Source organism: Equus quagga, chromosome 9 (genome assembly GCF_021613505.1).
Source record: "Equus quagga isolate Etosha38 chromosome 9, UCLA_HA_Equagga_1.0, whole genome shotgun sequence".
NCBI lineage: Eukaryota > Metazoa > Chordata > Mammalia > Perissodactyla > Equidae > Equus > Equus quagga.
Genome location: NC_060275.1, coordinates 61,786,445 through 61,811,109, shown reverse-complemented (window position 1 = coordinate 61,811,109; position 24,665 = coordinate 61,786,445). Strand labels below are relative to the sequence as shown.

Below are 24,665 nucleotides of genomic sequence, written 5' to 3'. Positions count from 1 at the left end.
GCACAAGCTTTTCAGGGCTTAAAATCTACTGGGCAAAAAGAAGGAAAACAGGCATGTAATCAATACAGGTGTGCACATCTCTTGTTTCCAGAAGACACTCTCAGCACTCCTGCCAGTGACGGCCGTGTGAGTGTGAGGGCAACAGGGCCCCAGGCATTACGACCAATTCGTCACCAAGCTTCCCAGGTGGGAAGGGCTTTGTTCTGAGACTTAGGCGAAGAATTATCTGACTTATTAGATGAAAGAGTGATTTTTTTTAATTTATTTTTTTGAGGAAGATTAGCCCTGAGCTAACTGCTGCCAATCCTCTCCTTTTCGCTGAGGAAGACTGGCCCTGAGCTAACATCCATGCCCATCTTCCTCTAGTTTATACGTGGGACGCCTACCACAGCAGGGCTTGCCAAGCAGTGTCACGTCTGCACCCAGGATCCGAACCAGCGAACCCTGAGCCGCTGAAGCGGAACGTGCATACTTAACCGCTGCGCCACGGGGCAGGCTTCTGAAAGAGTGATTAGAGACAGCTGTACATGACTTTGAGCCAGCATGCAAAACAGCAGGGAGAACAGAGCTGGACCAAGGCCGGGAACATAACTGACTGTAATGGGAAGAAGGCAAGAAAAGCTGCGGAGGGAAGAAAAGCAAGAGTGAGGGTGGAATTTGAAAATAAATGGACCTAAAGGTGGATGGTCATATGATGGGCTGTTAGAAGCAACGTGACAGAGCAGCCCAGAGTTTAATAATCCAACCAGATGTTGATCCCCTCATGCATGGATTTCAGCTTTTGGCCTATTCCTTTCTTTTCAACAACCTCTGCCTCCACATTTTAAATTAGCAACACACCATCTAGGGGCTCAGCTGGCACCTGCAAACCACTGGTAACAAACCGCTGGGGTAGTCTGGTTTTTTGGATAGTGAGAGAAGTTTCCAGAAAGAGTTACAGGATTCTGTATCAGCCCCGCTTCACTTCTGACTTCTTTTCCTCCTTAAACACTAAAGAGACAGACTTTAGTGGAGACAAACTATGTAGGAAATGAAGAATTTGAGGGCCTCCCAGATGCACGGCACATACAGAGAATGTTCACACCCTCACTCTCTTCCTAACAATGAGCCTCAATCATTCGCCTGGGCTGTGGGCATGGTTAGAACCTTTTTAGATTGAAGAAGTAAAATATTCAAACAGTACAGAAATGTGCAGAGTAGAAGGGGGAGATGTCCTTCCAAACACTGCTCTGGGCACCTGCAGCCACGGAGCTACAGGTAGGAATTTTTTCCAAACTGGCATCGTATTATACATGAAATTACACAATTTAATTGGCCGTTTCTCCAATTCTGTACATACAGATATACCTTTTTCTTTTCTCAGTGTTTGTACAATATTTCACTGAAGGTATGTACCACCATGTGTATAATTAATGCCCGTTAAGTAGATATTTCAGTTTCCTCCCCAATTTCTCCTGAATACAGCAATGCTAAAATCTATCTATCTTTATACACATATGCAAGTATTTCCATAGCTTAGATTACAGGAGTGGAACTGGTGAGTCAAAATGTATAAACAGATTTAATGCAAAAAGTTAAATAATAGTGACACTAAATTTAGGATGCTTGATATTTTACAAGGGCAGTTTCCACACTCTCATCGAGTGCTCACTGTCAAGCACCACCTACTGGGAGACGATAAAAGGCAGAAGATTCAAGCAAATATTAAAAAGAAAACTTCAGGGGCCGGTCCGGTGGCGCAGCAGTTAAGTGCGCATGTCTCACTTCGGTGGCCCGGGGTTCGCCGGTTCAGGTCCCGGGTGCGGACACGGCACTGCTTGGCAAGCCATGCTGTGGTAGGAGACCCACATATAAAGTAGAGGAAGATGGGCACGGATGTTAGCTCAGGGCCAGTCTTCCTCAGCAAAAAGAGGAGGATTGGCAGATGTTAGCTCAGGGCTAATCTTCCTCAAAAAAAAAAGAAAACTTCATTTTAGTATGCCAAAAGTTGGTATTTGATCTACACATACTGAGGCCCTCGTCAAATATTCTAAGCAATAATGAAATGTTATGAATTTATGAAGTACAGTTTTCACTCAAACCAAAGAGGACCCACAGATATTCCAGTTCCCACTTAAAACATCCGCTCTTTTTTGCGGTCAGATAATTCTACACAAGCACCACGCGTACAGGGCAGACTCCGGCCTGAGGCCACCACTCTGTGGCACTGCCACTCTTCATTGTCTCCAGCAGACACACGTCTAACCTCATTTCCTTACACTAGATGGGAGCTGAATTCTTCACATTATTCATAAAGTTAACACCCATTCATCGGTAGGCACACTAGACACAGGTTGGAGGCTAAAATTTGTCTTCAAAAACCAAAACCTCACAGTCCCTTCTTCAGTTGGTTCCATTCTAATACCCAATACCAGCACAGACACTTAGCTTTTGAAAAGATTCTCTTCACATACTGTGAGAAGGAACACTTTTTCTTAAAATTAGCCTTTCTCAACACACAGAGAATATGAATTAAAATCGACCACATAGAGACCTTGGAAAATGAGGCTGAAAACGGACGCAGCCCCAGCTTCGGCAGCATGGGTGTGCCAGCGCACCTGTGCAGGCTCACCTGGCAGGGCGGCTGTGAGGACAGGCGCAGAGAGCGCAGTCGCTGGCCGAACCAGTCACCTTCCCATAGTACCCGGGAGCACAGACGTCACAGTGGTTGCCAGCGGTGTTATCACTGCAGTTCTGGGGCCCCACATTTCAAGAGGAGAGGGAAAGAAGCAACGGGAAATTGTTAGAAATCACCCTTATCTGGTAACATCTGAGCACAACCACTTTTTATATCAGTTAGCATCTTTTTTTCTTGATTCTTAAAGAAGAGAGAGCATTTTTCTTCATATTTTTAAAATCCTGGAAACGTGGCCAGCTCTGCGGTCTTCATTTATTGTAATGAATACAACCTAGAGATTATCAACACATTCTTCTTATGGAAAATATACACAGGGCTAAAATACACACAAAGGGCTCTAAAAGCAGCCGAATTTCAGATCCTTCAAATATGGATCTAAAATATATAGGGACCAAACAGACAACCTGAAGCCCAGAGGTCTCGCACACAGTGGGGGTCAGTGATCAGTGTGGGGAGTTGAAAGAGCAGGAGTGGACGGATGCGTGATTTAGGGAATAGACAGGGAGGGATGAAGAGGCAGGGCTTTAGAGCACCACCAACAGCTTCCTGCAATAACCAAATCATCCCCAGTTACATTTTATTTATTTGGACCTACGACCTTGCTATTAAAAAATTTTTAAGCTAAAAGAGCAAGTAATTCTTGGCATCTGATTCCAGCTTGACATCCGGCTTTTGTGCAGCTGGAGCCCTACGCGCCCAGCCCCCAGGCAGTGGATTCTGTGTGGGACGGACGGATGGAAAGGTGAGTAACGCTGGGAGCCACGGAGCAAACTTGCGAACTGACTCTGACTTTTATCCTTGGCAGCAAGAAAGGGGGTAGAATGCAATTTTTTCCTAAGTTTGAAAAACTATTTTTAAGTTTCTCTTAATTAAAAAATATTGCAGTATTTTTCATTTAAAAATTGTATTCCTATTTCACCTGATGAAAATAGATTTTACTGAGATCCACTTGGCCCCTAAAAGTTGTATGTCTTTAGAAGTAAAATTTGCAACGTCTCTCTCAAAAAGAAAATGTGTTAAATACTTGTTTTAATGATATGACATAAGACTGATGATAAGGAATAAATATTAGATGATGAGAGGAGATTTAAGCAGATTTTCTGGTTTTCGACTGCTAATACCAACTCCAGCATTCAAAACACCCCCTAACACAACAAACTGTGAGCTCTCGGTTGTCAAGACCCTAGAGAATGGATGGTAAGCTGCCCCAAAGAGTAGCAGGGCAAAAAGAAACTGCCAGGGTGACGTGTGGGATGAGTCAGTGGCTGTGGGAAGTGCAGGGAGAATGTCAGTCAATTTTTAATTGTAAAACAGTTAAGTTGTCTCTGCCTGGTCTTTGGTTTCCCCACCCCCTTCCAGGTCGCATTTCTGATCAATCACTTTCATGATAATACCAAAGGCCCAGTCACATGAAGAGGGATGAACGTCCTACATGTCAGATGACAAAATCAGGTCCAGAAGGTCTGACGCCCTCCTATATGATAACACGTACATAAGGAGAGCTTAAGAGAGTGTGTCAGATGGAAGTGAGTTGTTGTACTAAACCACAAAAGGGATCTAAGAGATGAAGCCTGAAGAGGCAAGGTAAGTTCCCAAGTTCAAAGAGCAAGGAGTGGGGCTAAACTTGTGGAAGGAACATAGGCGCCTTAGTGTCCAGCTAGTTTGGTGAAGGCAGCAGTGACTGAGCTTGCAAAACTCACAGGCTGCGTCATGGAAGCACAGTACCTAGAGGTGGGGAGGGAGGCCCCATCCACCCTGGAGGAAGGGCACTGGGACTCCGGTCAGCATGTTTTAGGACAGATGATGACATTCACACCTGAGGATGGTGAACAGATCCACACCATTCCACATGACCAGCAGGAGTATAAACTGAGGACATCTAACCAAGAGGGCTGAAGATTCAGGGCCTTTGAATATGTGAAAGACGAATTTTATCAAGCAGTTTTGCAACTTGTTTGTTAAGTTATTGCCACTTATCAGAAACAAATTTGAATTAGCAGTTTGTCTCGATGGGTCCAAAGAATAAAACTGTACCAACAGGTGGATGGTCCAGGGGTGACAGTTCCAGGAATAATCAGGGCTGTCCAAAGATGAGCTGGGCTGTGTGGGAGTGAGCTCCCCATTGCTGGAAGTGTGTAAACATACATTCAATAATCACTTGGCATGGATGTTGTCGTTCAGACTTAGGACCTGAAGGGACTCTGACAAGAACAGAAGGTCCGTTGCAACCCTGAGATTTTGTACTCTAAGCTCAGACACTATTTTCTGTTTAGAGTGGGCTTTGTTTAAAAGAACTGGTGATAAGTGGTAACCATGAATGAAGGAAAAGTCACTAGGGACGAACATACAAACAAATCCATAAAAAGAGAATGAGCACGAAACAAAATGCCTTCTGCTCAACACCATGAGGCTGCAGAAGAGCAGTCTAGATTGAGACCCCGAGCAGTGTTCTGGCAGTGTGCATATGCATTGCTGTGCACTGCCAAACTGAACTGACAGGTCCAGGTGCGATCTCTTCTGGGTTCCAGGTAACTGGCCAACCACTGCCCCGGAGTGGAGCACTGTCTGAAAGGCATCCGTACTGGTTTCTCCCGGGAGACTGCCGTGGAGATCTCTCACGGATTGGGGTAAGCAGGCTGTGTTCTTTCCCGGGTACAACCTGACACGTCAGCTGCTGATTCTGGACCTTTGTTCTGGTAGATCTGGGCCACGAAAGGCAGGCAATAATTTAATGTCCCAGGAGTACCTAAGCTTGTTAAAATAGTTAGCTGCACCAAGGGAAGATGCAGCATGGAAGAACTGATCAATTTCTTTAACTGTCCCTGTGACCCTTGTCCCCAGCATTGGCCAAGGGAGCTGCTCTCTGGCTAATTACACCTCGCTTTAAATTGCCTGAAATCACTTCTCCTCAAATCCTGGGACGCGACCTTCTCACTTTCTCTATTAGCTCTGTTCTTTTGCCTGGAGCAGGACCTGATCAGAGTGGGTACATTTTTTAATAGCACTGCAGCTGTTTGCTTCTTCCTTCAGTCTGTCTTACCCTGTATGACTGGAATCATTCTTCAATTCCGCATCTACGACAGGGTCAGCAAAGAGTGACACATATCTTTTTAACTGAGGGAAGCGTGCAGTCCTTCTGCTTCTAGAGTCACCCACGCACTGCTGTCGTCCAGCAGCGCCCCAGGAGAAATCACCTTTAAATTCCCCAAATGAAAGATGCCTCTCAACAGAAGCGGGGCAGATGGCCCTCGGTGGCTGGAGGACAGCTGGCAGCCCCCGTCCCGGTTCCTCTGTCGACCTCCTCATGAGGAGGCCACACAGGGCCTCAAGAGCCTCAGGTGTGTCTTTCCTCACGGGCAGCTCACTCTCCTTCAGTGAGTTAGCTTACCTGAGGTAAGTTAGTCCTGGCACAATTTACACAAGTAACCAATGTCTCCATGTGAGATATTACAAAGAAGGAGATTTCAGGAGTAGGGAAAGAGTATCAGATTATTCTATGTTAGCAGTAAGGGCTCGTCAGCTTAAGCAAAATCACGGACACAAGACCTCGTCCTCCGTCAGGCCCTCAAGATTCTGTCTGGGTCACGTAGCCCTTTTTAGTGATCAGAGTTCTCCTCACGTCCCCACGAGCAATCTTGGTCTGGGGAAAGGAGGCTGAGAAGCCAAAGCATAAGACCCCCAGGAAAATATGCATTTTTTTACACGTGCAAGGAGACGGCAATATTTTACACAGAGAAGTGAATTTTCAACACTGGCGTTAACTTATTTTAAAACCAGCAGGTGACCCTCCAAATCCTATGACATAAAGTTCTCATCTACTTCGACTCAACCACCAGCCCTGCAATTACACTTTTCCTAATTCCTAATTCCTAAACTGATGCCCACAACAAATTCAAGCAAGCAAAATTTATAAAAGAATTTCCACCGACAATGTCACAGCACTGAGCTAAGCCTTTATGAGGAAATAAATGAGCATGTTACAGTGAGTGAAATTTAAGCTCTCTCTAAACCCAGGAGCCGGGGAGACTCTGGGCCGGAAATGTGAAGGCTCAGTGCCTGCTCCAACTCTAAACCTCAGGGAAGCACCACACAAACAAGCCTACCAGACACGTCCCAGTGTCCGGGTCACAAGCGTCACTGTGGTTGTTGCAAGTGCAGGGCACACAAGGAGCCAGCAGAGGGCGGGGTCCTCCGCCACCACCTTCTGGAAGCTTCCCTCTGTGGTATCCGGGTGCACAGTCCTGAGGAGATGCAAAAGGCAATGAACAAAGAACTTGATTAAAAAATGGGCAAAGGCCTTGAATAGACATTTCTCTAAAGAAGAGACACAAATGAATAACAAGTACGTGAAAAGATGTTCAACATCACTAATCATCAGGGAAATGCAAATCAAAACCACAACGAGACGCCCCCGACCCCCATCAGGATGGCTGCTACCAAAAAAACAGCAAGTAACAGGTGTTGGTGACGAGGTGGAGAAGCTGGCAGCCTGTGCTTTGCTGGTGGGCACGTAAAATGGTGCAGCACTGCAGAGAGCAGCATGGCGGTTCCTCAAGAAGTTAAAAACAGAATCACCATCTGACCCAGCAATTCTACTTCTGGGGATACACCCCAAAGAACTGAAAGCTGGGTCTTGGGGAGATCTGTACGCCCATGTTCACAGAGGCATTTTCACAATAGCCACAAGGTGGAAGCAACCCACGTGCCCAGTGATGGATGAACGGATAAACAAAATGTAGTCTATCCATACAATGGAATATTATTCAGCCTTAAAAAAGGAAGAAAATTCTCAGGGTCGGCCTGGTGGCATAGTGGTTAAGTTCACAGGCTCCACCTCAGTGGCCTAGGGTTCGAAAGTTTGGATCCTGGAAACAGACCTAGCGCTGCTCCTCAAGCCATGCTGTGGTGGTGTCTCACATAAAACAGAGGAAGATTGGCACAGATGTTAGCTCAGTGACAATCTTCCTCAAGCAAAAAGAGGAAGACTGGCAACAGATATTAGCTCAGGGCCAATCTTCCTCACCAGAAAAAAAAAACGGGGGAAGCAAATTCTGATACAAGCTACAATATGGATGAACCTGGAGGACGTTATACTAAGTAAAATCAGCCAGTCTCAAAAAAGGCAAATAGTTTGTGATTCCACTTATATGAAGGACCTACAGTGGTCAAATTCAGAGAGATAGAAAGTAGAATGGCGGTTGCCAGGGCCTGGGGGAGAGGGCAGGGGGAGCTATTATTTAATGAGTACAGAGTTCTAGTTTTGCAAGATGAATTCTGGAGGTTGGTTGTACAACAATGTGAATGTACTTAACACTACTGAATTGTACACTTAAAAACAGTTAAGATGGTAAAGTTTATGTTTATACATATTTTACCACAGTTAAAATTTCTTTTAATGGGAAAAATGATATAATAGATACACACAAGTCCTGCTCATCACTTGGGGCTGCTGTAACAAGCAAATTTCAACTCAAAACCAGGAAATGGATTTTAACGCGTCTCCCTACCTGACATGAGAGCCCGGCCGTGCCAGGGGGACAGAGGCACTTCTCTATGAGGGCCGCCGCCACCCACCCTGGGCGCAGCCCTTCCGCCTCTCTGCCAACCTCCATCGAGACGTTCGAGATCCTGTGAGACAGTTGTGTTGAGAAGTATGAGAGGAAACACTCATATTTAGAAAGAGCCTTTCTAGAAACATAGCACATTACATGGTGGTCTTTGCCCATCTGTTAAACCAGATCTCTCAGCCCACGCGGGAGCAGCTCCTACTCGCGGCTGTGAAGAAAGCGTACAGAAGCAGGTTAGCGCTGTCACCGCACGGCCAGCATCCTCAGTCAACGTTTTAAAACTTAAAAATAACGTTACAGGAGCTGCGCCTGAAAGACTTCTTGAAGCACCAGTGCGGTCAAAACTTAGTGGCTTCTTTATGGGCAAGCACTAAATGAGCAGTGACAGTGTTCTTGACACACTGCTACAAAGAAACAGGCACCAGTTTAAGGCAGAAAATAGCAGAACTTTTTCTTTTTTTTACATTTTATCCTGATCTAAGATATCACCATCATGTCCTTATATTTTATATCCACTTTAGTATAGGAGATGGATAATCTATGTCATTTTTTGCACATTTCATAAGAATAATATTAACATTTAATAAGGCTTTGGTGAGGAACAAAAATATACATATTAATAAAGAATAGAGGTAATGGGGGGGGAAGTGAATCAAATCTCTTCAATTTGGTTTCAAATAAGAAAAATATTTTAGAATTCTAGAAAGTTCCAAGTACCTGCTTTGCTGTAATCCTTGACCGTATGATGCTTTGATGAGAATGTACTCAATGTTGCTAAGAACAGACATAAAATCCGAACGTGTGACAGGTTTTTCAGAAACAGAGTTAAAATATTTCCAAAAATTCTGTGGATGAGAAACATATTAAATTAAATTCAGAATACAAATCCTCAGAGGCATTTGAACCTAATTCTTTTATAAATTTCTCCGGAAGTGAGCTTGGTTCTGTGCAAGACACTAAGTGTAACTGAAGGAGATCTCCTGTCACCTCCCAGGGCAGCAGCAACGCCAGTCTCATTTATCAACAGACACATGTCACCCGCAGCAGTGCCAGCCACAGCACCACAGTGGACGGTCCATAAACATCTGCCCAGTGAATGAATACACACTTCCCAGACTCAAGCAAGTCCAAAGACCTCGTACCATTACATCCACTCAGGTTGAGACTTGTGTACCAAGACAAAGGATTTAAGATGCAATGCCTGGAAAATTAACATAAGCCCAATATACATTTCTTGAGAAGATGAAATTTGAGTCATTTTTAGAAATCTTGCTAAACTCACTGGAATTTTGATCCCAGGGTCTCTTCTGTGCTCACTCTCTCACTAGCAGCTTCGTGATTTCGTTACACCCACAACCGAGGTCGAACCTTTAAGGGGCTTGCATGGAGAAAGCACATCATTACCTCTTTCATCCCTACTTCTTGCTCTTGTCTCACTCCGTTCTCTGGTGCGGGCGCATCCACGTAAATGACTTGCTTTCTCGTCCGGCCTCCTTTGATGAGCACTTGAGGCTCAAGGTTGAAGGTGCCAACGCCATTGGAAGAATAGAAGGCCACGCTGTACTTGAGCTTGCCACCATAGGCCACGAGCTACCCAAGAGGAAACTGTTGTTTACTTCCCTGACATAGCATGGGTTTTAAAGTATTTTATTGCAAGCCTGCTGCCATTTGAAAGAAATCTTATATCTTAAAAATATATCATGTGAGTGGAATGTGTTGTCTGGAATTTACTTCCTTCTAATTCTACTTAATTATGGATTATTAAGTTGACCCAAGCTATGGCTCTCTTTCTTTAAGTGATTCGTATAAAGTTTTTTAAAACCACTTTATTGAAGTATGACTGGCTGTAAAAAGGCGGTACATATTTAACGTACACAACTTTCTGAGTCTCGGGGTAAGTATTCACCCAGAAAACCATCACCAGCAGCCAGGCCACGGACACCTGCGTCACCTCCCAGGGTTTCCTCCTGAGGGTGCCATGGAAGGTGAGCTCCAGACAACAAGCCACGGTCGTGGTAAGGATTCCAATTATTTTCAAGCTCCTCTGCATTAAAAATGATCTCTATCTACAGGAGCACTGAATGTATATTTGAAAATTTTAAAGATCAGGGTGAAGTCACATACAGACTCTGATATTTCTATAAACAAAAATGCAAGTGATGCCTTCAAGACTCTTTTGAAGTAGGTCTTTTCCCCAAAAATGAGTGCCAATTTCTTGAGAAGAACCTCCCAGACCAAGCACCCAGGCTGGACTGAGGCTGTATCAGTAAAACAATAAATGTTTGTTAAATGACTGCTTTAGGGAGGAGGAAAAGAATTTGATTTGAATTACAAAAGACTTTCAAAATGAATGAAAAAATTTAAAGAATACACATCTAGGGGGATTTTTATAAGTGTCCAACTTCTCCACCCCGACTCAGGAGAGGAAATTAATACCCACTTCAGTTAACGACAGACAGGCCAACACAGAGCACTGATTTCCCGTTCCCCCCAGTCCCGGGGAAGCGCGCCGGGCCCTGGGCTGGGTGTGGCCGCACCTGGTCTCCCTGGAACTGCCCGGGCAGCCGCCAGTAAAGTGGCTCAGCAGGGACGTGCTGCCTGACGGTGGCGGCGTCCAGGAGGATGTCAGGGGCCTGGTAATACACCCCCTGCGTCGTGCCCCTGAGGTCACTCTGAGAAACCACACGCAGAAGGGGTTGATGGGGGCGCAGCGTTACCTAGGCACGAAAAGGAAACGCACGTTACAGCGCAGATCAGCTCCGCACCTTTGACCGTCAGCTTCGACCATGCTTCAGAGACGGACAGCTTCTTTATTAAACAGGAACGAGAAAGACTTTCCCTTTGAATTAAACATCTGGATTAAAATTAACTGAAAACGTTTTAAATCACTGTATTTAGGGCCAGACTGTTGCTGTATTGGGGCGAAGTCCAATTACACGCAGGGGACTGCTGAGACGCTGCAGTCTTATCTTCTCCCCAACTACAACTCTCCACAGATGAGCTGGGGAGCAACACGCAAGGCTTCAGCCCCCTCTGCTTTTACTTCCTCAGACACCAGAAGCAGAGTTCCGACTCCCAACCAACCCAAAGGAGCTTCCAGCACCCCTGAGGCAACAGGAGCAAAATTGAAAGTAAGTACCTCACTGTCTCTCCCACCTTCACCCAGTCCCCAAGGGAGAGGGTTAAAAACAGCATTTTAACTGCCTGGGCAACTTACTGGGGTCCTCACATAACCCTCCGCCTCCGAGCAGAGCTGTGACAGCCCGAAGCAGAAGCATGGGGCGCAGCCCAGGGCGTCGTCGGCGCGGAGAGCGTAGGTGCCCGCTCGGCACTCGCTGCAGTGAAGGCCAACGACGTTTTCCTAAAAGGGAAGAAATAATAGACTCATTTTCACCTGAAAAAAAAAGAGACATGATTTCTGAACAAAGAAAAACGAAATAAAACACAAAAATAACTTTGGATCCACAAACATCCCTGAAGCAGCTGTTTCCCCAGCAGCCCCCTCCCCTCTCTGAGCATCAGTTCTCTCAGTCAAGCAGAGACTCCGAAACGGAGCTGATGACCAGAATCGTCCTGGCAGCCTTTGGAAGATACAGATTCCCTAGTGAGAATCTCCTGGAGCGGGCCCTACAATCCTCCTGGAGGCCCCAGGTGACTCTGAGGATGAGTCAGGGTGGAGAGCCACCAACCAGGTGACTGTTAAGGCAGGTGCTTCCTGTTCTGACAGTCTGCAAGGAGAGCCGATAGCAGAGATGTGGTAAGCCAAAAATGTGTCCGCTGATGCTTTCATCACTCCCAGGCCATGGCATCTACATGAGTTTTCCCTTCCTCACCCCCAGTCACCAACCAACCCACCACCCTGTGGTTCTCACCTCACCAGCCCCTGGGAAAGGACCAGAGAAGGTGGCCAATGACCTCCTAATAACAAGGCACAATGAGAAAACTAATGGAAAGACATGAAATTCAACATGATGTTGAAATCTCACCTCTGGGGAAAATAATAAACAAATTTCCTTCAGTCTGGCAAGCACATACAAGAGAATAACTTACTAGCTTTAAAATCACAAATCTACTTGAAGCCCTGCATCATCTATTTCACCTGTATATCCAGGACAGATTAGCAACTCAGCCAACTGGAACTCATAATAGAAAACTCAGCATGTGTTTCAAATCAGTCCTATCATCTGACACTAGTAATAAACAGGAGAAATTCCATTTAGAGAATCATCCATCGTTCCAGAAGAGCACACACAGAGTTTACACTCAGACCTAGACGGCAGAGTGAAACTCATTATGAGCAGCGTCTAAACCTAGGTGCTTGTTTAAATAGTTGGAAGCCCAGAAGTCACGAGGACAAGTGCGAGAGAAGGAAGGGAGCGCCGAGGGCCAATACCTTGCAAGAGCAGGTGCCGGTGTCCTCTGCACAGCTGCAGAGACCCTGCTCCCCATCACAGGTGTCTGCCAACGTCCCTCTCAGGTCGCAGTCACAGGCCACACAGTCTGGAAAGTCCCTGTAGCCCAGGGAGCACTGCCCACAGCTCGGTCCACTGAACGCAGGCTTACACTGGCAGTGACCAGTGAGCGCATCACACTGGCGACTGGCTGACCCTACACGACTACAGTTGCAGGGCTGAAAGAAGAAACACTAAATAAGTAAAAAGGCAGCTTTTACATTTTCATAATGGACACATATTGAGATTACAGGAAAACACAAAATTGGGAAAATTATACCAACGCATGGCTCTCTCTCCCTCTTGCCATACGGATCCACCTTGTCATGTGCCAACAGGCAGCAGGGACTACACGGCTGGACTTGGTGCATCTCTGTGGCCCGTGCACATGAGGCCAAAACTGTGGCTGAAATTCAATCTACTTAATAGATCCAAACAGTCCCGCAACATTATTTTAGATAATAAAATTGGGTAATGTTTCCTCTGTTTTCATCATAGAATCTATATCTAAGTTTAACTGATGACAGTTACACAGAAAAACAGAACTGCTGAGGACTGAACATAAACCCCCCAAGAGAGTGGTCTGTGCCTTTTCCTGAACCATAGTATACACTGCAGAATATATTTAAAGGGCACTAAAATAAATTTTTGATCTTTTAACCAACAATTTCACAGCCAGATTCTTGAAGAACACTCAGAATGATGTACTTTAAGGGAGCTGCTTCTTCCACTGTGACTCCTACAATCTGTACTGAGTTTTAAATATAAGCCATAAAGCTATTCAACAGGTAAAATCAAACAAATAGATACAAGAAAAGGGGCAAAACTTGCTACAGCAAAGGAATTCTCAGTCAGGAAAATGCACAAACGATGCGCACCTGGCACCCGAGCTCCGGATCGTGGCCCCAGTATCCGTCCCCACATTCTTCACACGTGACGCCTCGAGTGTGCGGAGGGCAGACACACTCCCCCGATGCTGGGTCACAAGTATTCTGAGTGTGAGCACAGTCACAGCCTACGACAGAGACAGAGGTGTTGTTTACAGGTCAGGACTGAAGGGGTGAGAGTTGATGCTACAAGTGATTTCTCTTTCATGAATAATCTAAATCATTCTTCTGGTTCCTAAAACAGACGTCATGATTCCCAAGACCCCTCCATGTCCCACGGGAGGTAGCTGTTCCTCCTTGTGGAGAGAGGCTGCTAGAGGGGAGGTAATGGGGGCAGAGTGGGAGAGAGAGAGAACAGATAAGAAAGGTGCTTGGAAGGTGGGAGGAGCAGACAGAGCTAATATTTAGTGAGCATCAGTCTTTGCCAAATGCCGCGGTACTAAGAACTTTACACGCAACCTTCAAAATAAATCCCAGATGGAGATCATAATTAACTTCCCCATTTTACAGACGAGGAAACGTAAGCTAAGCGAAGTTAAGTATTCCAAGCTCACACAGTTAGTAGTGCCTGACCAAAGCTTATGGACACACCCAGAATAGGCATCAGGAAACTGAAAAAAAGGTATGAAATCCTACATGCTAAGAAGAGAAAAAGTAAAGGAACTTAACAGAATTAGTCAAAAGTCAAAGGAGTGCTCAGAGAAAAATCTAGGAATTACTACAGAATCTCAAACAACGAATCAAGAGCTTACGTGTGCAGCTACCATCCTGGTACGCATAGAAGCCACGGGCACACCTGTCACACCTTTCCCCGGCGACACCTGGCACGCAGAGACACTGGCCTTCCTCTGTGCAGTCGTCCGACGTGGAGCCCGAGGCGCTGCAGTTACAGGGCGAGCAGCCGAGCCCTGTGTCCAAGCCGTAATAGCCACGCTGGCTCCCAGGAGACGCAGGACCATGGAGGCCAAAGCACGCTTTAGTAAGTGACTAATACCTACGAGAACGCTTCCCAAACCAAACACAGGACGTCTCACAGAATCACAGTGTTCACGACATCATTCCACTCCTTTGTAAACTGAGCACACACTCTCCAGACAGGGACGCACAGCATTCACCAGCTGTGTTTTGGGCATTAGCTCTTTCTGGCAGTCATGAATTCCACTTCGTTTGAACCAAGGTTAAGGTATCAACTGTGGACATTACTGACAAACACTTGAATTGTACGCAATGACCAGTAGGCATCTTACCAAGCACTGGTCGCACTGCTGTCCGGTCACATGTGGTTTGCAGTCACAGAGTCCAGTCTCAAGATGGCAGACACCAGAAAGGGAGCCTTGTCCATGGCATTCACAAGCTAACACACACACAACAGACACATTTGTGCCCACTTCTGGGTATGGCTGTAATAAAATCCCTTAACCCCAAGAGGGAAAATTCTAAACATTCATGTTTCAAATCATAAAACTTAAAAAAAGTTATTACTTCGCCATAACTTTAAAAATTTAGTATTTTTCTGAAGGGTAAGCCAAAATAGGATTGGTGGAAGGAACCACCTAGAGAAAAAAACTACCGAAGGTATGAAGATAATATTTAGCAAACGAACTTCAACAATTTCATGAATTCCTTGAAATTTTTAAAATGTCTATCAACAAATCTTCAAAAAAACATGCAAGGGAAATTCAAAATCAATTTAGTCATTTGCTCTAATTCCAATCAGGTATATAGTTAATATTTTAAAGCTCGGTTATAACCACCTAGATAACTAATATTACGTTTTATAATTAAATGAAAAATAGGCAATTGTTCTCAGTCACGAGTCATTTGTAGCTCTAATGCACTTACCTTCACGCCACACATTTCAGTTTTATCTGCAGTGACAACACTGATGTTTAAGGTGCAAAGTGCCCCACATTTTCAAAATGATGCAATTTAACGGTTCGAAGAAATGTTCAATTGATATTCATACCACAGCTGTTAATATGCACATCTTTTAAACTGTTTCATATGCTCACTGATAAACTATCCCAAGGACGTATACTACTTATGAGTGCTTGCACTCAGAAAATGTACCCTGGCTGTCGTATCGTAGCAGAACGTAAGAAAGGCAGCAGCTGCACCGACGACCACGAGCCCCAGCACACGGGCACGCAGCGCAGGCCACGCCTCCCCCGCAGCGCGGTCCCGCGGTTGTCCCTGGCGCAAGCGGACCATGCGGGGGCCTGCAGGCGGCGGGGGCAGTTCTGCGGACCACTCACTGCCGCCCTCCTGCTCTGCCCACCTGCAGCTTGACTCCAACACTCTACACACTCTTTGTGTGAAACACGCCCGTCTTCCCTCTGTGTTTCTGATGCATTGACTTTAGGGGTCTTGCGAACCCTGGAGAGTGCCCCTCGCAGGGCTAGTCAATTCCTAGAGACGGTAAAAGCTCCCACCAGAACGCCCCTCATATGCACACTCACCAACCCGAGCCCACCCCATTGTCCCTTCTTTATTGGACTCTCACATTGCACCCGCCACCTGCCCTCATCACCCAGGGCCAAGTATCAGACAACTAGGGTAGCCCCCCTGGCCCAGAGCCTGTGGACCTCATTCACACCAGCCAGTCCTACACCTGTTTACCCTGCCTGGCCTGCTCCTTCTCGTGGAAACCACAATAAAGGCGTTAGCCCACAGGTCCCCTCCTGACCGACCTGGGCACTCCCCTACATGGTCAATCCCATGCTGTGGTGTGTCCTCCTGGCATCTGTGAGTAACAAACTATCTTTTCTTTTCTTTTTTCTTTTTTAGCTGAGGAAGATTCACCCTGAGCTAACATTTGTTGCCAATCTTCCTCTTTTTGTATGTGAGCTGCCACCACAGCATGGCCACTGACAGAGGAGTGGTGTAGGTCCATGCCCGGGAAGTGCACCTGGGCTGCTGAAGCAGAGTGCCCTGAACTTAACCACTAGGCCACCAGGCTGGCCCAAGAACTATCTTTTCAATGGTAGCCACCTCCTGATCTTCAGATCTTGCCACACCTAAATAACAATAAAACCTGATTTTAAAACACTTCTCTGCATGCAACCATTCTCAACTGTCTCCCATTGGAAATATCACACACACACTGACACACTGTCACATACACCTCACTCTCACAAACACACTCTTAACGCTCTCTCCAGGGTTCTGTCTTCTCTCCCTCCCTTCCCCTTAGCACAGTCCAGGCTTGCTCTCTTGGCCCCTTGTCTGCTAAACCTGCTCCTCCTGCCGTCTCCAGGGACTCCCCAGGCACAGACGCAGCGGGCAGAGGTGCAGTCTTCATCTTGCTGTGTCTTTCTACAGGGCAGGACCCACTGGCCGCTCTCTCCTTGAACCTCACTGGTACCCCGGTTTTGGGACACTTGGTCTTTGCTTTCCTTCCTGTTTCTCGTGTATTTCCCTCTGCGCCTGTCTCATTTAAAGCTTCCCCTTCCTCTGGGGAAAATTCAAAGTTCACTGTGAGTATGATCATCACAAAATATCGATGATAATAACAAGTCACACCTATCGGCAGTTTGTGCCTGTCACATTACAGTCAATATTTCATGTAACCTACATGACAAATTTAGGAGGGAAGCACTATAATGTTCTCTCGTTTTTGATGTGACATCTAAAACTTGAAAAGATTGCATAACTTGCCATAGATCACACAGCTATTAGTAGTTATCCTTCTATAGTAGCAAGTATAATAGCGATTATTAATAAAAATTGTTCATGTTAAGAATAATACTAATTTAAAATAGTTGTCAATTACCGACTGCCCCGTGCTTTACATATCTTTTAACTCTCATTAGAACCCCACAATATAAAAATGATGCCCACTTCACTTATTTCATAGAAGGTCCTTTAACGTTAGAGCTGAGAAGGGTCCCCACAACCCTCTTCTCCCTCGCGCGTCTCTGCCCCGGGCAGCTGAGTCCACCCCCACCACTTCCATCCGCGGGCCGGAGCTGACGGTTCTCCGGGCTCCGCTTCTCCCGATTCCCGACTCCTGAGCACGCGCGCCTGCGCAGCCCCGCGGGAGCCCTCCCACAGGGAGCCCGGGAACAGCGAGCGCGGGGTCCCTGGTTAACCTAGCGCGGCGTGGCCGTTCATCAGCATGTCGAGACTGTGGACAGTCCACGAGAGGGACCCCTATGATAGACCTGGAGAGATTTCTAGTGACTACCCAGCAACAGTTGTAGGAATTCATCTCATCAAAGCTAGGCATGGGGAAAGAGGAGACGAGAAAAGAACAAAAATTATAAATGCCCAGAGACTAAAGAGAGCTGGCCAGTGTCAGCCTGTAAGCAGCACAGCCACCCGGCCCGCAGCCTGGGCCCAGACTCGAGTCTCTCCTGCCTGACCCTTCTCCCCACATCCGCTCATCACTGAGGGCTTCGATCCTACGCCTCTCTTCATCGCCTCGCAACACAGTGCAGCAGCTTCCCACTGCGGGCACACGAGGCAGGGAGCGGGTTCTGGCCCCGGACGGAGCACTTTGTAGTCCGTCTGAGGGCCTGGACATGGGGGCCCTCTGCTCCACACTGGACCTCATAGAGTTGAAACACACATCAAGCACTTGTGACGGAAAGTCAGCACCCTAACTGAGGGCAGCTGTGACACATACACTAATGTGGAACACTCAGTATCAAAGAAAAGAAACCGGTTTCTCAATACTTTAAAAACCTGATTACATGATAAAATGATAATACTTTTCATATATCAGGTTAAATAAAATGTATTATTAAAATACATTTCACCAGTTTACTTTTAATTTTTTAAATGTGGTTACTAGAAAATTTAAAATTACATGCGTAGCTTATATTTCTGAGGGACAACACTGACACAGAAAAATAATAAAAATTACTGCTTTTATTACTAGCGATTATAATAGCTGCCATTTGATGTCTAGAACTTCACATTTGTTATCCCACTGACTTCTCAGAAAAGCCTTAATGTACACATATAATTATGTCTATTTTATGTATGAGGAAATAGTGGCTCAGAGAGGTTAATAAATTTGCCTAATGTCACACAGCTGGGCGATGACCAACCCTGGACTCTGACGCACATTCCTCAGATTCCACAGCCTGGGATCCACGGATGTGCTTCTCTACACCATCACATGTAGCCCCCAGCGGACTGGGGCCAAAAATTTCCAACTCCTATCATAGTACTTAGGATAGTGCCTGGGAAGTTACAGAGTTAATAAATGACAGATGAACTAAGGGATGAATCAACAAGGCTTGCAGTAAAGATGAAAAGAAATGACATGAGAATTGGGAAAGCGTAAGACCAGTACCAGTCAGCCTAACTATCCTCCTCCAGTGACCAGTTGAGGTAGCCGTGTGGCTAGGACCAGCCTGATGGGCCCAGGGTATAAAACGTGACTCTCTCCATGCCCGCCTGCAAAAATATCTTTTCTGTATCACTAGCACCCTCTTGTGTCCCCATGTTGTAATAGCATAGTAGGACTTCAGCATCTGTAGGAAATTATCAAAATAATTTATAATTGCCATTTTTACTCTTTCACTCCTTCAAGAAATGTGCAAAAAACCTGAGGGCTCTATCAGTCCCGAGGCTGTAAGTGTTTCATCTGGGGAACATGAGAATCTACTTTTCCCTAATTTCAAGAATCTAGGCAGAGCTCTGTGGAGCGATGTGGGTTCAGTAGTTCAGGCGCAGACCACCAAGACGTGCCAGTTCCGGGGCTACGGTCTTCCCATTCCCACCTCACACCTTGAAATCCCACCGCCTCATGAAAGCCCTTAGCATCTCCTCCGCAAAGGTGACAGAGTTTGAGCATCCCGTTCCTTCCTCTCAGTCCCTGGGAGCTGTGGCGGTACGTTGTAAAGTACCACTCTCTCCTCGGACAGAGGGCACATACTTTCTAGCCATTTAACCTTCACTGAGAGTAGCTGATCGCGCTAACACAGGGTAGAGGGGAAGGCTTAGGTCTTGGGTCTCTATCCGGCATTAACACAAGTACCATTCAAGATCAAGTTACCTCACGGGCTGAGCACTTTTTGATACATGTGAGTGGAAGGATGGAGACTTCACACGGCCGTAGGCAATAAACTCAGTGTCACAGCCCATGACTCACCTCGGCAATTTTTAGCAGTCACAGCGTCCCCGTAGTACCCAGCAGCACACCTCTCACAGTGGGCGCCATCTGTGTTTCCAGTGCAGCTCAGGCATTCTCCGGTGACAGAATCACAGTGACCAACCTCTAAGGGGTCGACATTGCCGCTGCAGTTACACGGAACACAGGATTCCCCAGGCACTGTTGGGTTTCCATAGTAACCGTCTGCGCATCTGTATAAAAGATTGAAAAGAGGGATCCAGATAAATGCAATTACTCTAGACATTACCCCACCACCCAGGGATTCTCTGAATGGTTAATCAATCAGGTTGACTCTTTTTACATAAAATTCACTGTGAAAGGAATGCAACTCCAAGTTCAGACATTTATAGAATTCCTTCACTCATTGTGAAGAACAAGGAGTATGTCCGAAATGAGCCATATATCCACAGGGACGTGCAGCCAGCACAGGCCAATTCAGCCCGCATCCCGCCTCTCTGGGATGTGCCACAGCTCTCCTATGGACTTTAGCCAGAGCCTGGCACTAAGACTGACGTGTGGGAAAAGACAACACTGGCTTTCAGGTGCCAGAAGACAAGTGTTAAATCAACCTCCCCCCCATGGAGCTATCCAGAGTAACAGGCTATTTAAACGTGTGAACAGTAATGTGACTGCTTCCTGTTCCTGTTGTCGTTAAGGAGGACTCAGACGAGCTCAAGGAGATAGAATGCTATTCTTGGAAAATTCCCAGGGAGTTTCAACATTAATTTTTTAATCATATACTGGCTTTTACCTATAATTATATGAAATAATAACTACATACCCAAACTCCAAAACCACACTAAACTACAAACTTAAAAATGAACACGTAAGATTTATATTTAAAAAACGTGAATGCAACTTTTGGAAACCAGTTGAGCAATGCACAGTACCTCTCACACCAAGCCCCCGAGTACCCCGGGGCACACTGGTCGCAGACCACTTTGTCTCCATCATCTAGGTGGCAGGTGGGGCTGAAACTGTCAAAACATTAGAAATGAATGCAATTTTCTAATGGATGGTGCAGAATTTCTAACTATTTCAAATGCTTAATTTCTACCATTCCTGTCCTTATAAAGTTTCACTGGGTCTCACTCCTTAGCCCAGAGCCCAAGGCTCCCGACCACACAGCCCACCCCATGGGCACTGGACACTCGCTGCTCCCTGCTCCTGCTCATCCTCAGCCTGGAGGGCACTTCTCCCCTCTCCGCCTGGGTTCGCCCGGCTCATCTCCAATGCCTAGCTCAGCTGTCTCCTCCTCCAGGAGGCCTGCTCTCATGCTCCTGGTCAAGCCGTGTTCCTCTCCTCTGGGTTCCTTGAAACTGGTCTGCCTGCCTCAGAGCCCTGCCCACACTGGCCAAGAGTGAGCTTGCTCACACACAATAGCCAAGAGGCTCCTGCACTTCGGTAGGCAGCATTTCCCAAAGGACCCCCACTGCTGACCGAGGTCTCTTCAAACTCTGTTCCTGGGTCTTGGGAGGCCTGCGAAGGCAGGTACGGGGGCAGTTGAGAGTCTCCCATGATTTCATCAGAGTAGCTTTGACTGTATCTCTTTTATACACTGGAGTTTCAAATAAAAATCCCCATGGGGGAATCCTCTGGGTGTGAGGGGAGGAAGAGTTCTGGTAAACTAGTGAGACAGAAAGAGGCTTTCAAACCACTGTCCTGCGGGAAACACACGCCCAAGCACGATGTACAAAGCCTTGCACATCACCATCTCCTTCCACTTCCCCTCATGTTTTTAGCTCCAGGATCATCTGCAATTCCTCAAAACAGCCCTTCTATGCTGCCATACCTTGGCAGTCTCAGTTCTTTCTGCCTAGAATGCCCTTCTCTGCTGCTTTCAAATTCCTTCTCATCCTTCAAGACTCAGATCAAGATCAAGAGCTTCCTCAGAGAGCCACTCCTGGCAGATGCCACTGCACAGCAGACATACCTCCACTGTAGTCATGATCACACCACCTCACTGCGGAGTCTGTGGGGCCCGCAGCCCGGGAGGGACAGTGTGATGCTCAGAGCACCCACCATGATACCCATGTATAGTAGGCACTCCATAAATACTTGTTGAATCTATCAATGAATTCAACCCATTCTCAATTAGCCTTAATTTACATATTTTGGTCATTAGAGCAAAAGCTCCTTAAGCCCAGGAACAATGTTTTATTCATCTCTGTGTCCCCTATACTTTGTGGCCCAGTGGCAGGCACACAATATATACTTGTGAAAGGACTGATGACCAAGTATTAGACCAAGAGGAAAACAATATGCATATGTTCTTGCTGTCACACAACTTTCCTTGCCTAGTTTAACCCACCAAACGTTTTTTAAAGCAGAGAACCCACTCCTCCACCTTCAGTCCTCAATGATCACCGCTGGGCAAAATTCACACATCTGGATGCAAATCCTGGCCATGCCAGGCAGGGTCTGCTGGTGGAGGTGCCAGGCTTACTTGTTGGAGGCTGTGGAGAGGGGGCAGGCACACGGCTGGCAGTCCCCAGGAGTCCCTCGGGACGCCCGCCCATAGAAGCCGGGCATGCACTGCTCACAGTGGTCCCCAGTGGTGTTGTGCTTGCACGCCTAGGACACATGCAGAAAAAGAAGGTTTCCTCAGAGGATTCTCAGACTCATCCACAAACAACTTGAAGTCCAAATGAAAAACAAAAGACAAATGCTAAACAAGCCACCAAACGCTATTATATGAGGAGGGGTTGCCTGTTTCTAGATGAACTAATAACAAATTTAAAGTTGTATAAATGAGAAGTGTAATAGCTTTCACTCCCAGCTATGTCAGAGTAACTGGTACCCAGACTTGCCCTTCTGTAGGAAAAAGCTAGAAAGCTGGAACAAAATATATGGAACACCTGCCTTCAGGCACTGGCCAACGGAGGGTGCAGGCCTGCAGTCCCTGAGAGAGGGAGACAGTGGGACGAGGCCTACAGCCACAGGTCGTTCTGCCTGGAGACACTTGCCAAGCAGTGGGGGGAAGGGGTGCCCAAATAGAGGGGTGGTCTCGCAGAGGTGAGGAGACAGAGGCGAGAGCGTGGGGAGGCTGAACTGCTGGAATGTGGACAGAGGACTGGAGCTTCACAGAGTAAGAGCCCCAGCAATGTGCACAGGAGACCCCTTCAAGCGGCTCCTGAATACTAAGCTGCTCGTGTGGAGACTGCGACTCCAGGAGGGCAAAGAAATCCAGGTGAGCAGTAAGCTAAAAGATCCAGAACTCACACAGAGCTCAGGGACATTAGAATTCTAACCAGCCAATGTGGAGAGACACTTAAACGTTTACCCAGGGCACTCAGTAGAGAACCCAGAAGAAAAACTTGTTTGTAGGCTGTTTGTAAGGCTGATCCCGCCCCAGAGTGAAGGCAATACCAGACCCACCCTGACAAAGCTTCAAACAAACCTTGAAACAATCAAGCTGACCTGCAATAATTTAACTGCCCGCCAAAAGACGCCTCCTTGTTCTTTCAAGGAAAGCAACAAAACCCAGAAACTCAACAAGGTAACAATATTCATTGAACAATGCAATCCAAAACTGCTGGATATGCTCCCACTAGCCAAGTCTGGGAAAATGTGGAATCCATGAGTCCAGACAGATAACAAGTAGGTAAATAAATAAACATGTGGGAGTAGGGAGAGTTCTTGCTTACAGCAGAAGGCTGCATGCCAACTGGAAGCATGGGCTGGAGCTAAAAAGCCATCCTCTTGCAAACACAGTTAAGTACTGGTTGGGCAAGAATCATCAATGACTGCTAAATCTAAGGGGTAATTTTCATGAGGGATAGAATCCTTGTGTGGTCTTAAAGTATCTTCCTAAGACTGCTTATTAACTACAACAAGACAACCCAAATGTGAACCCAAGATGAGAGATATTCTATTTCTTGAAAAATTATTGTGTTCTTCAAGATGCCAATGTTATATAAGACAAAGAAGTTCTGTAGAAATATTTCAAATTACAGGAAACTAAAGAGACACGACAATAGAATGCAACAATCCTAGATGTGGGCCTGTAATGGAGGAAAAAAGTGCCATAAAGGATATAATTGAGTCAACCGACAAAATCAAAAAATGGAGGGTAGATTACAAAATGTAAAGCATCGATGTTAAATGTACTGAAGCTGATACTATACTATGGGACCTAAGAGAATATCCTTATTCTCAGGACAAACACACTGAAGAATTCAGGGATAAAGGGACATGGTGCATGCAACTGATTCTCAAGCAGTTTAGAAAAAAATTTTAGGATTAGATAGATTGAGACGGAGGATCATAAAGCAAAAGGGGGAAAATGTTAACAACAGGTGACTCTGGGTAAACGGTGGGTATTCTAAGTACTATCCTTATCCCTGCAATCTTTGCATAAATTTAAAATTATTTCCAAATAACAAGTTTTTTAAAATGGGTAACAAAAACTACTAGAAATGAGAAGAAGTAAAAAAACAAAAGGTGATCATAACCTGGAGAAAAATCTAAAAAGCAGGCAGGAAAAAAAGGCACAACAAAGAATTGTGTATAGGAATTACCACTGACTTCTCATTTGGAACAACGTAAGCCATAAGCAAAGAGAACAACTTTAAAGTGCTGAAAGAAGACTATGCAAAAGTATGTGTCAAAACTGAGAGTGAAAGAAAGCCTTTTCTATTTCTAGATAAACAAAAGAGAGAAGGTGTTGGCCATCAGCCCTGCACTGGAGAAATGCTAAAGAAAGCTCTTCAGGGGGCAGAAATGTGGTACCAGATGAATGAAACCACAGATTTACCCCAAGGATTAAAGAGCATCAGAAATGGTAAATTCGTGAACAAATACAATCAATTTATTTTCCTCATTTAAGACATCTCTTTAGAAAGTAAAATCTCCCTGAATCAGCTGTATGGGAGGTGTGCAGGGCCAAGTGGGGGTGGGGAACGCTCTGCACCTGGGCAGCTGCGTGGCCCAAGGGCATGCTGCGACTCTTACACACAT

The 24,665-nt window shown here is 46.0% G+C and overlaps 1 protein-coding gene across 2 annotated transcripts in view; it reads right to left on the bottom strand.

Moving 5' to 3' along the window:
* The window catches only part of LAMA1 (laminin subunit alpha 1), a 148,532-nt gene that overhangs the window by 51,021 nt on the left and 72,846 nt on the right, over positions 1-24,665 (bottom strand). For both annotated transcript variants that reach the window (XM_046671019.1, XM_046671020.1), the window contains exons 17-30: positions 22,153-22,280; positions 20,597-20,683; positions 19,686-19,897; positions 14,830-14,936; positions 14,335-14,515; positions 13,574-13,710; positions 12,638-12,874; positions 11,462-11,605; positions 10,782-10,961; positions 9,649-9,834; positions 8,962-9,089; positions 8,185-8,305; positions 6,781-6,918; positions 2,612-2,733 (exon numbers count right to left, since the gene is read on the bottom strand). In XM_046671019.1, coding sequence (XP_046526975.1) covers positions 2,612-2,733; positions 6,781-6,918; positions 8,185-8,305; positions 8,962-9,089; positions 9,649-9,834; positions 10,782-10,961; positions 11,462-11,605; positions 12,638-12,874; positions 13,574-13,710; positions 14,335-14,515; positions 14,830-14,936; positions 19,686-19,897; positions 20,597-20,683; positions 22,153-22,280 — 2,108 coding nt within the window. The remainder of the gene's footprint in view (positions 1-2,611; positions 2,734-6,780; positions 6,919-8,184; positions 8,306-8,961; positions 9,090-9,648; positions 9,835-10,781; positions 10,962-11,461; positions 11,606-12,637; positions 12,875-13,573; positions 13,711-14,334; positions 14,516-14,829; positions 14,937-19,685; positions 19,898-20,596; positions 20,684-22,152; positions 22,281-24,665) is intronic.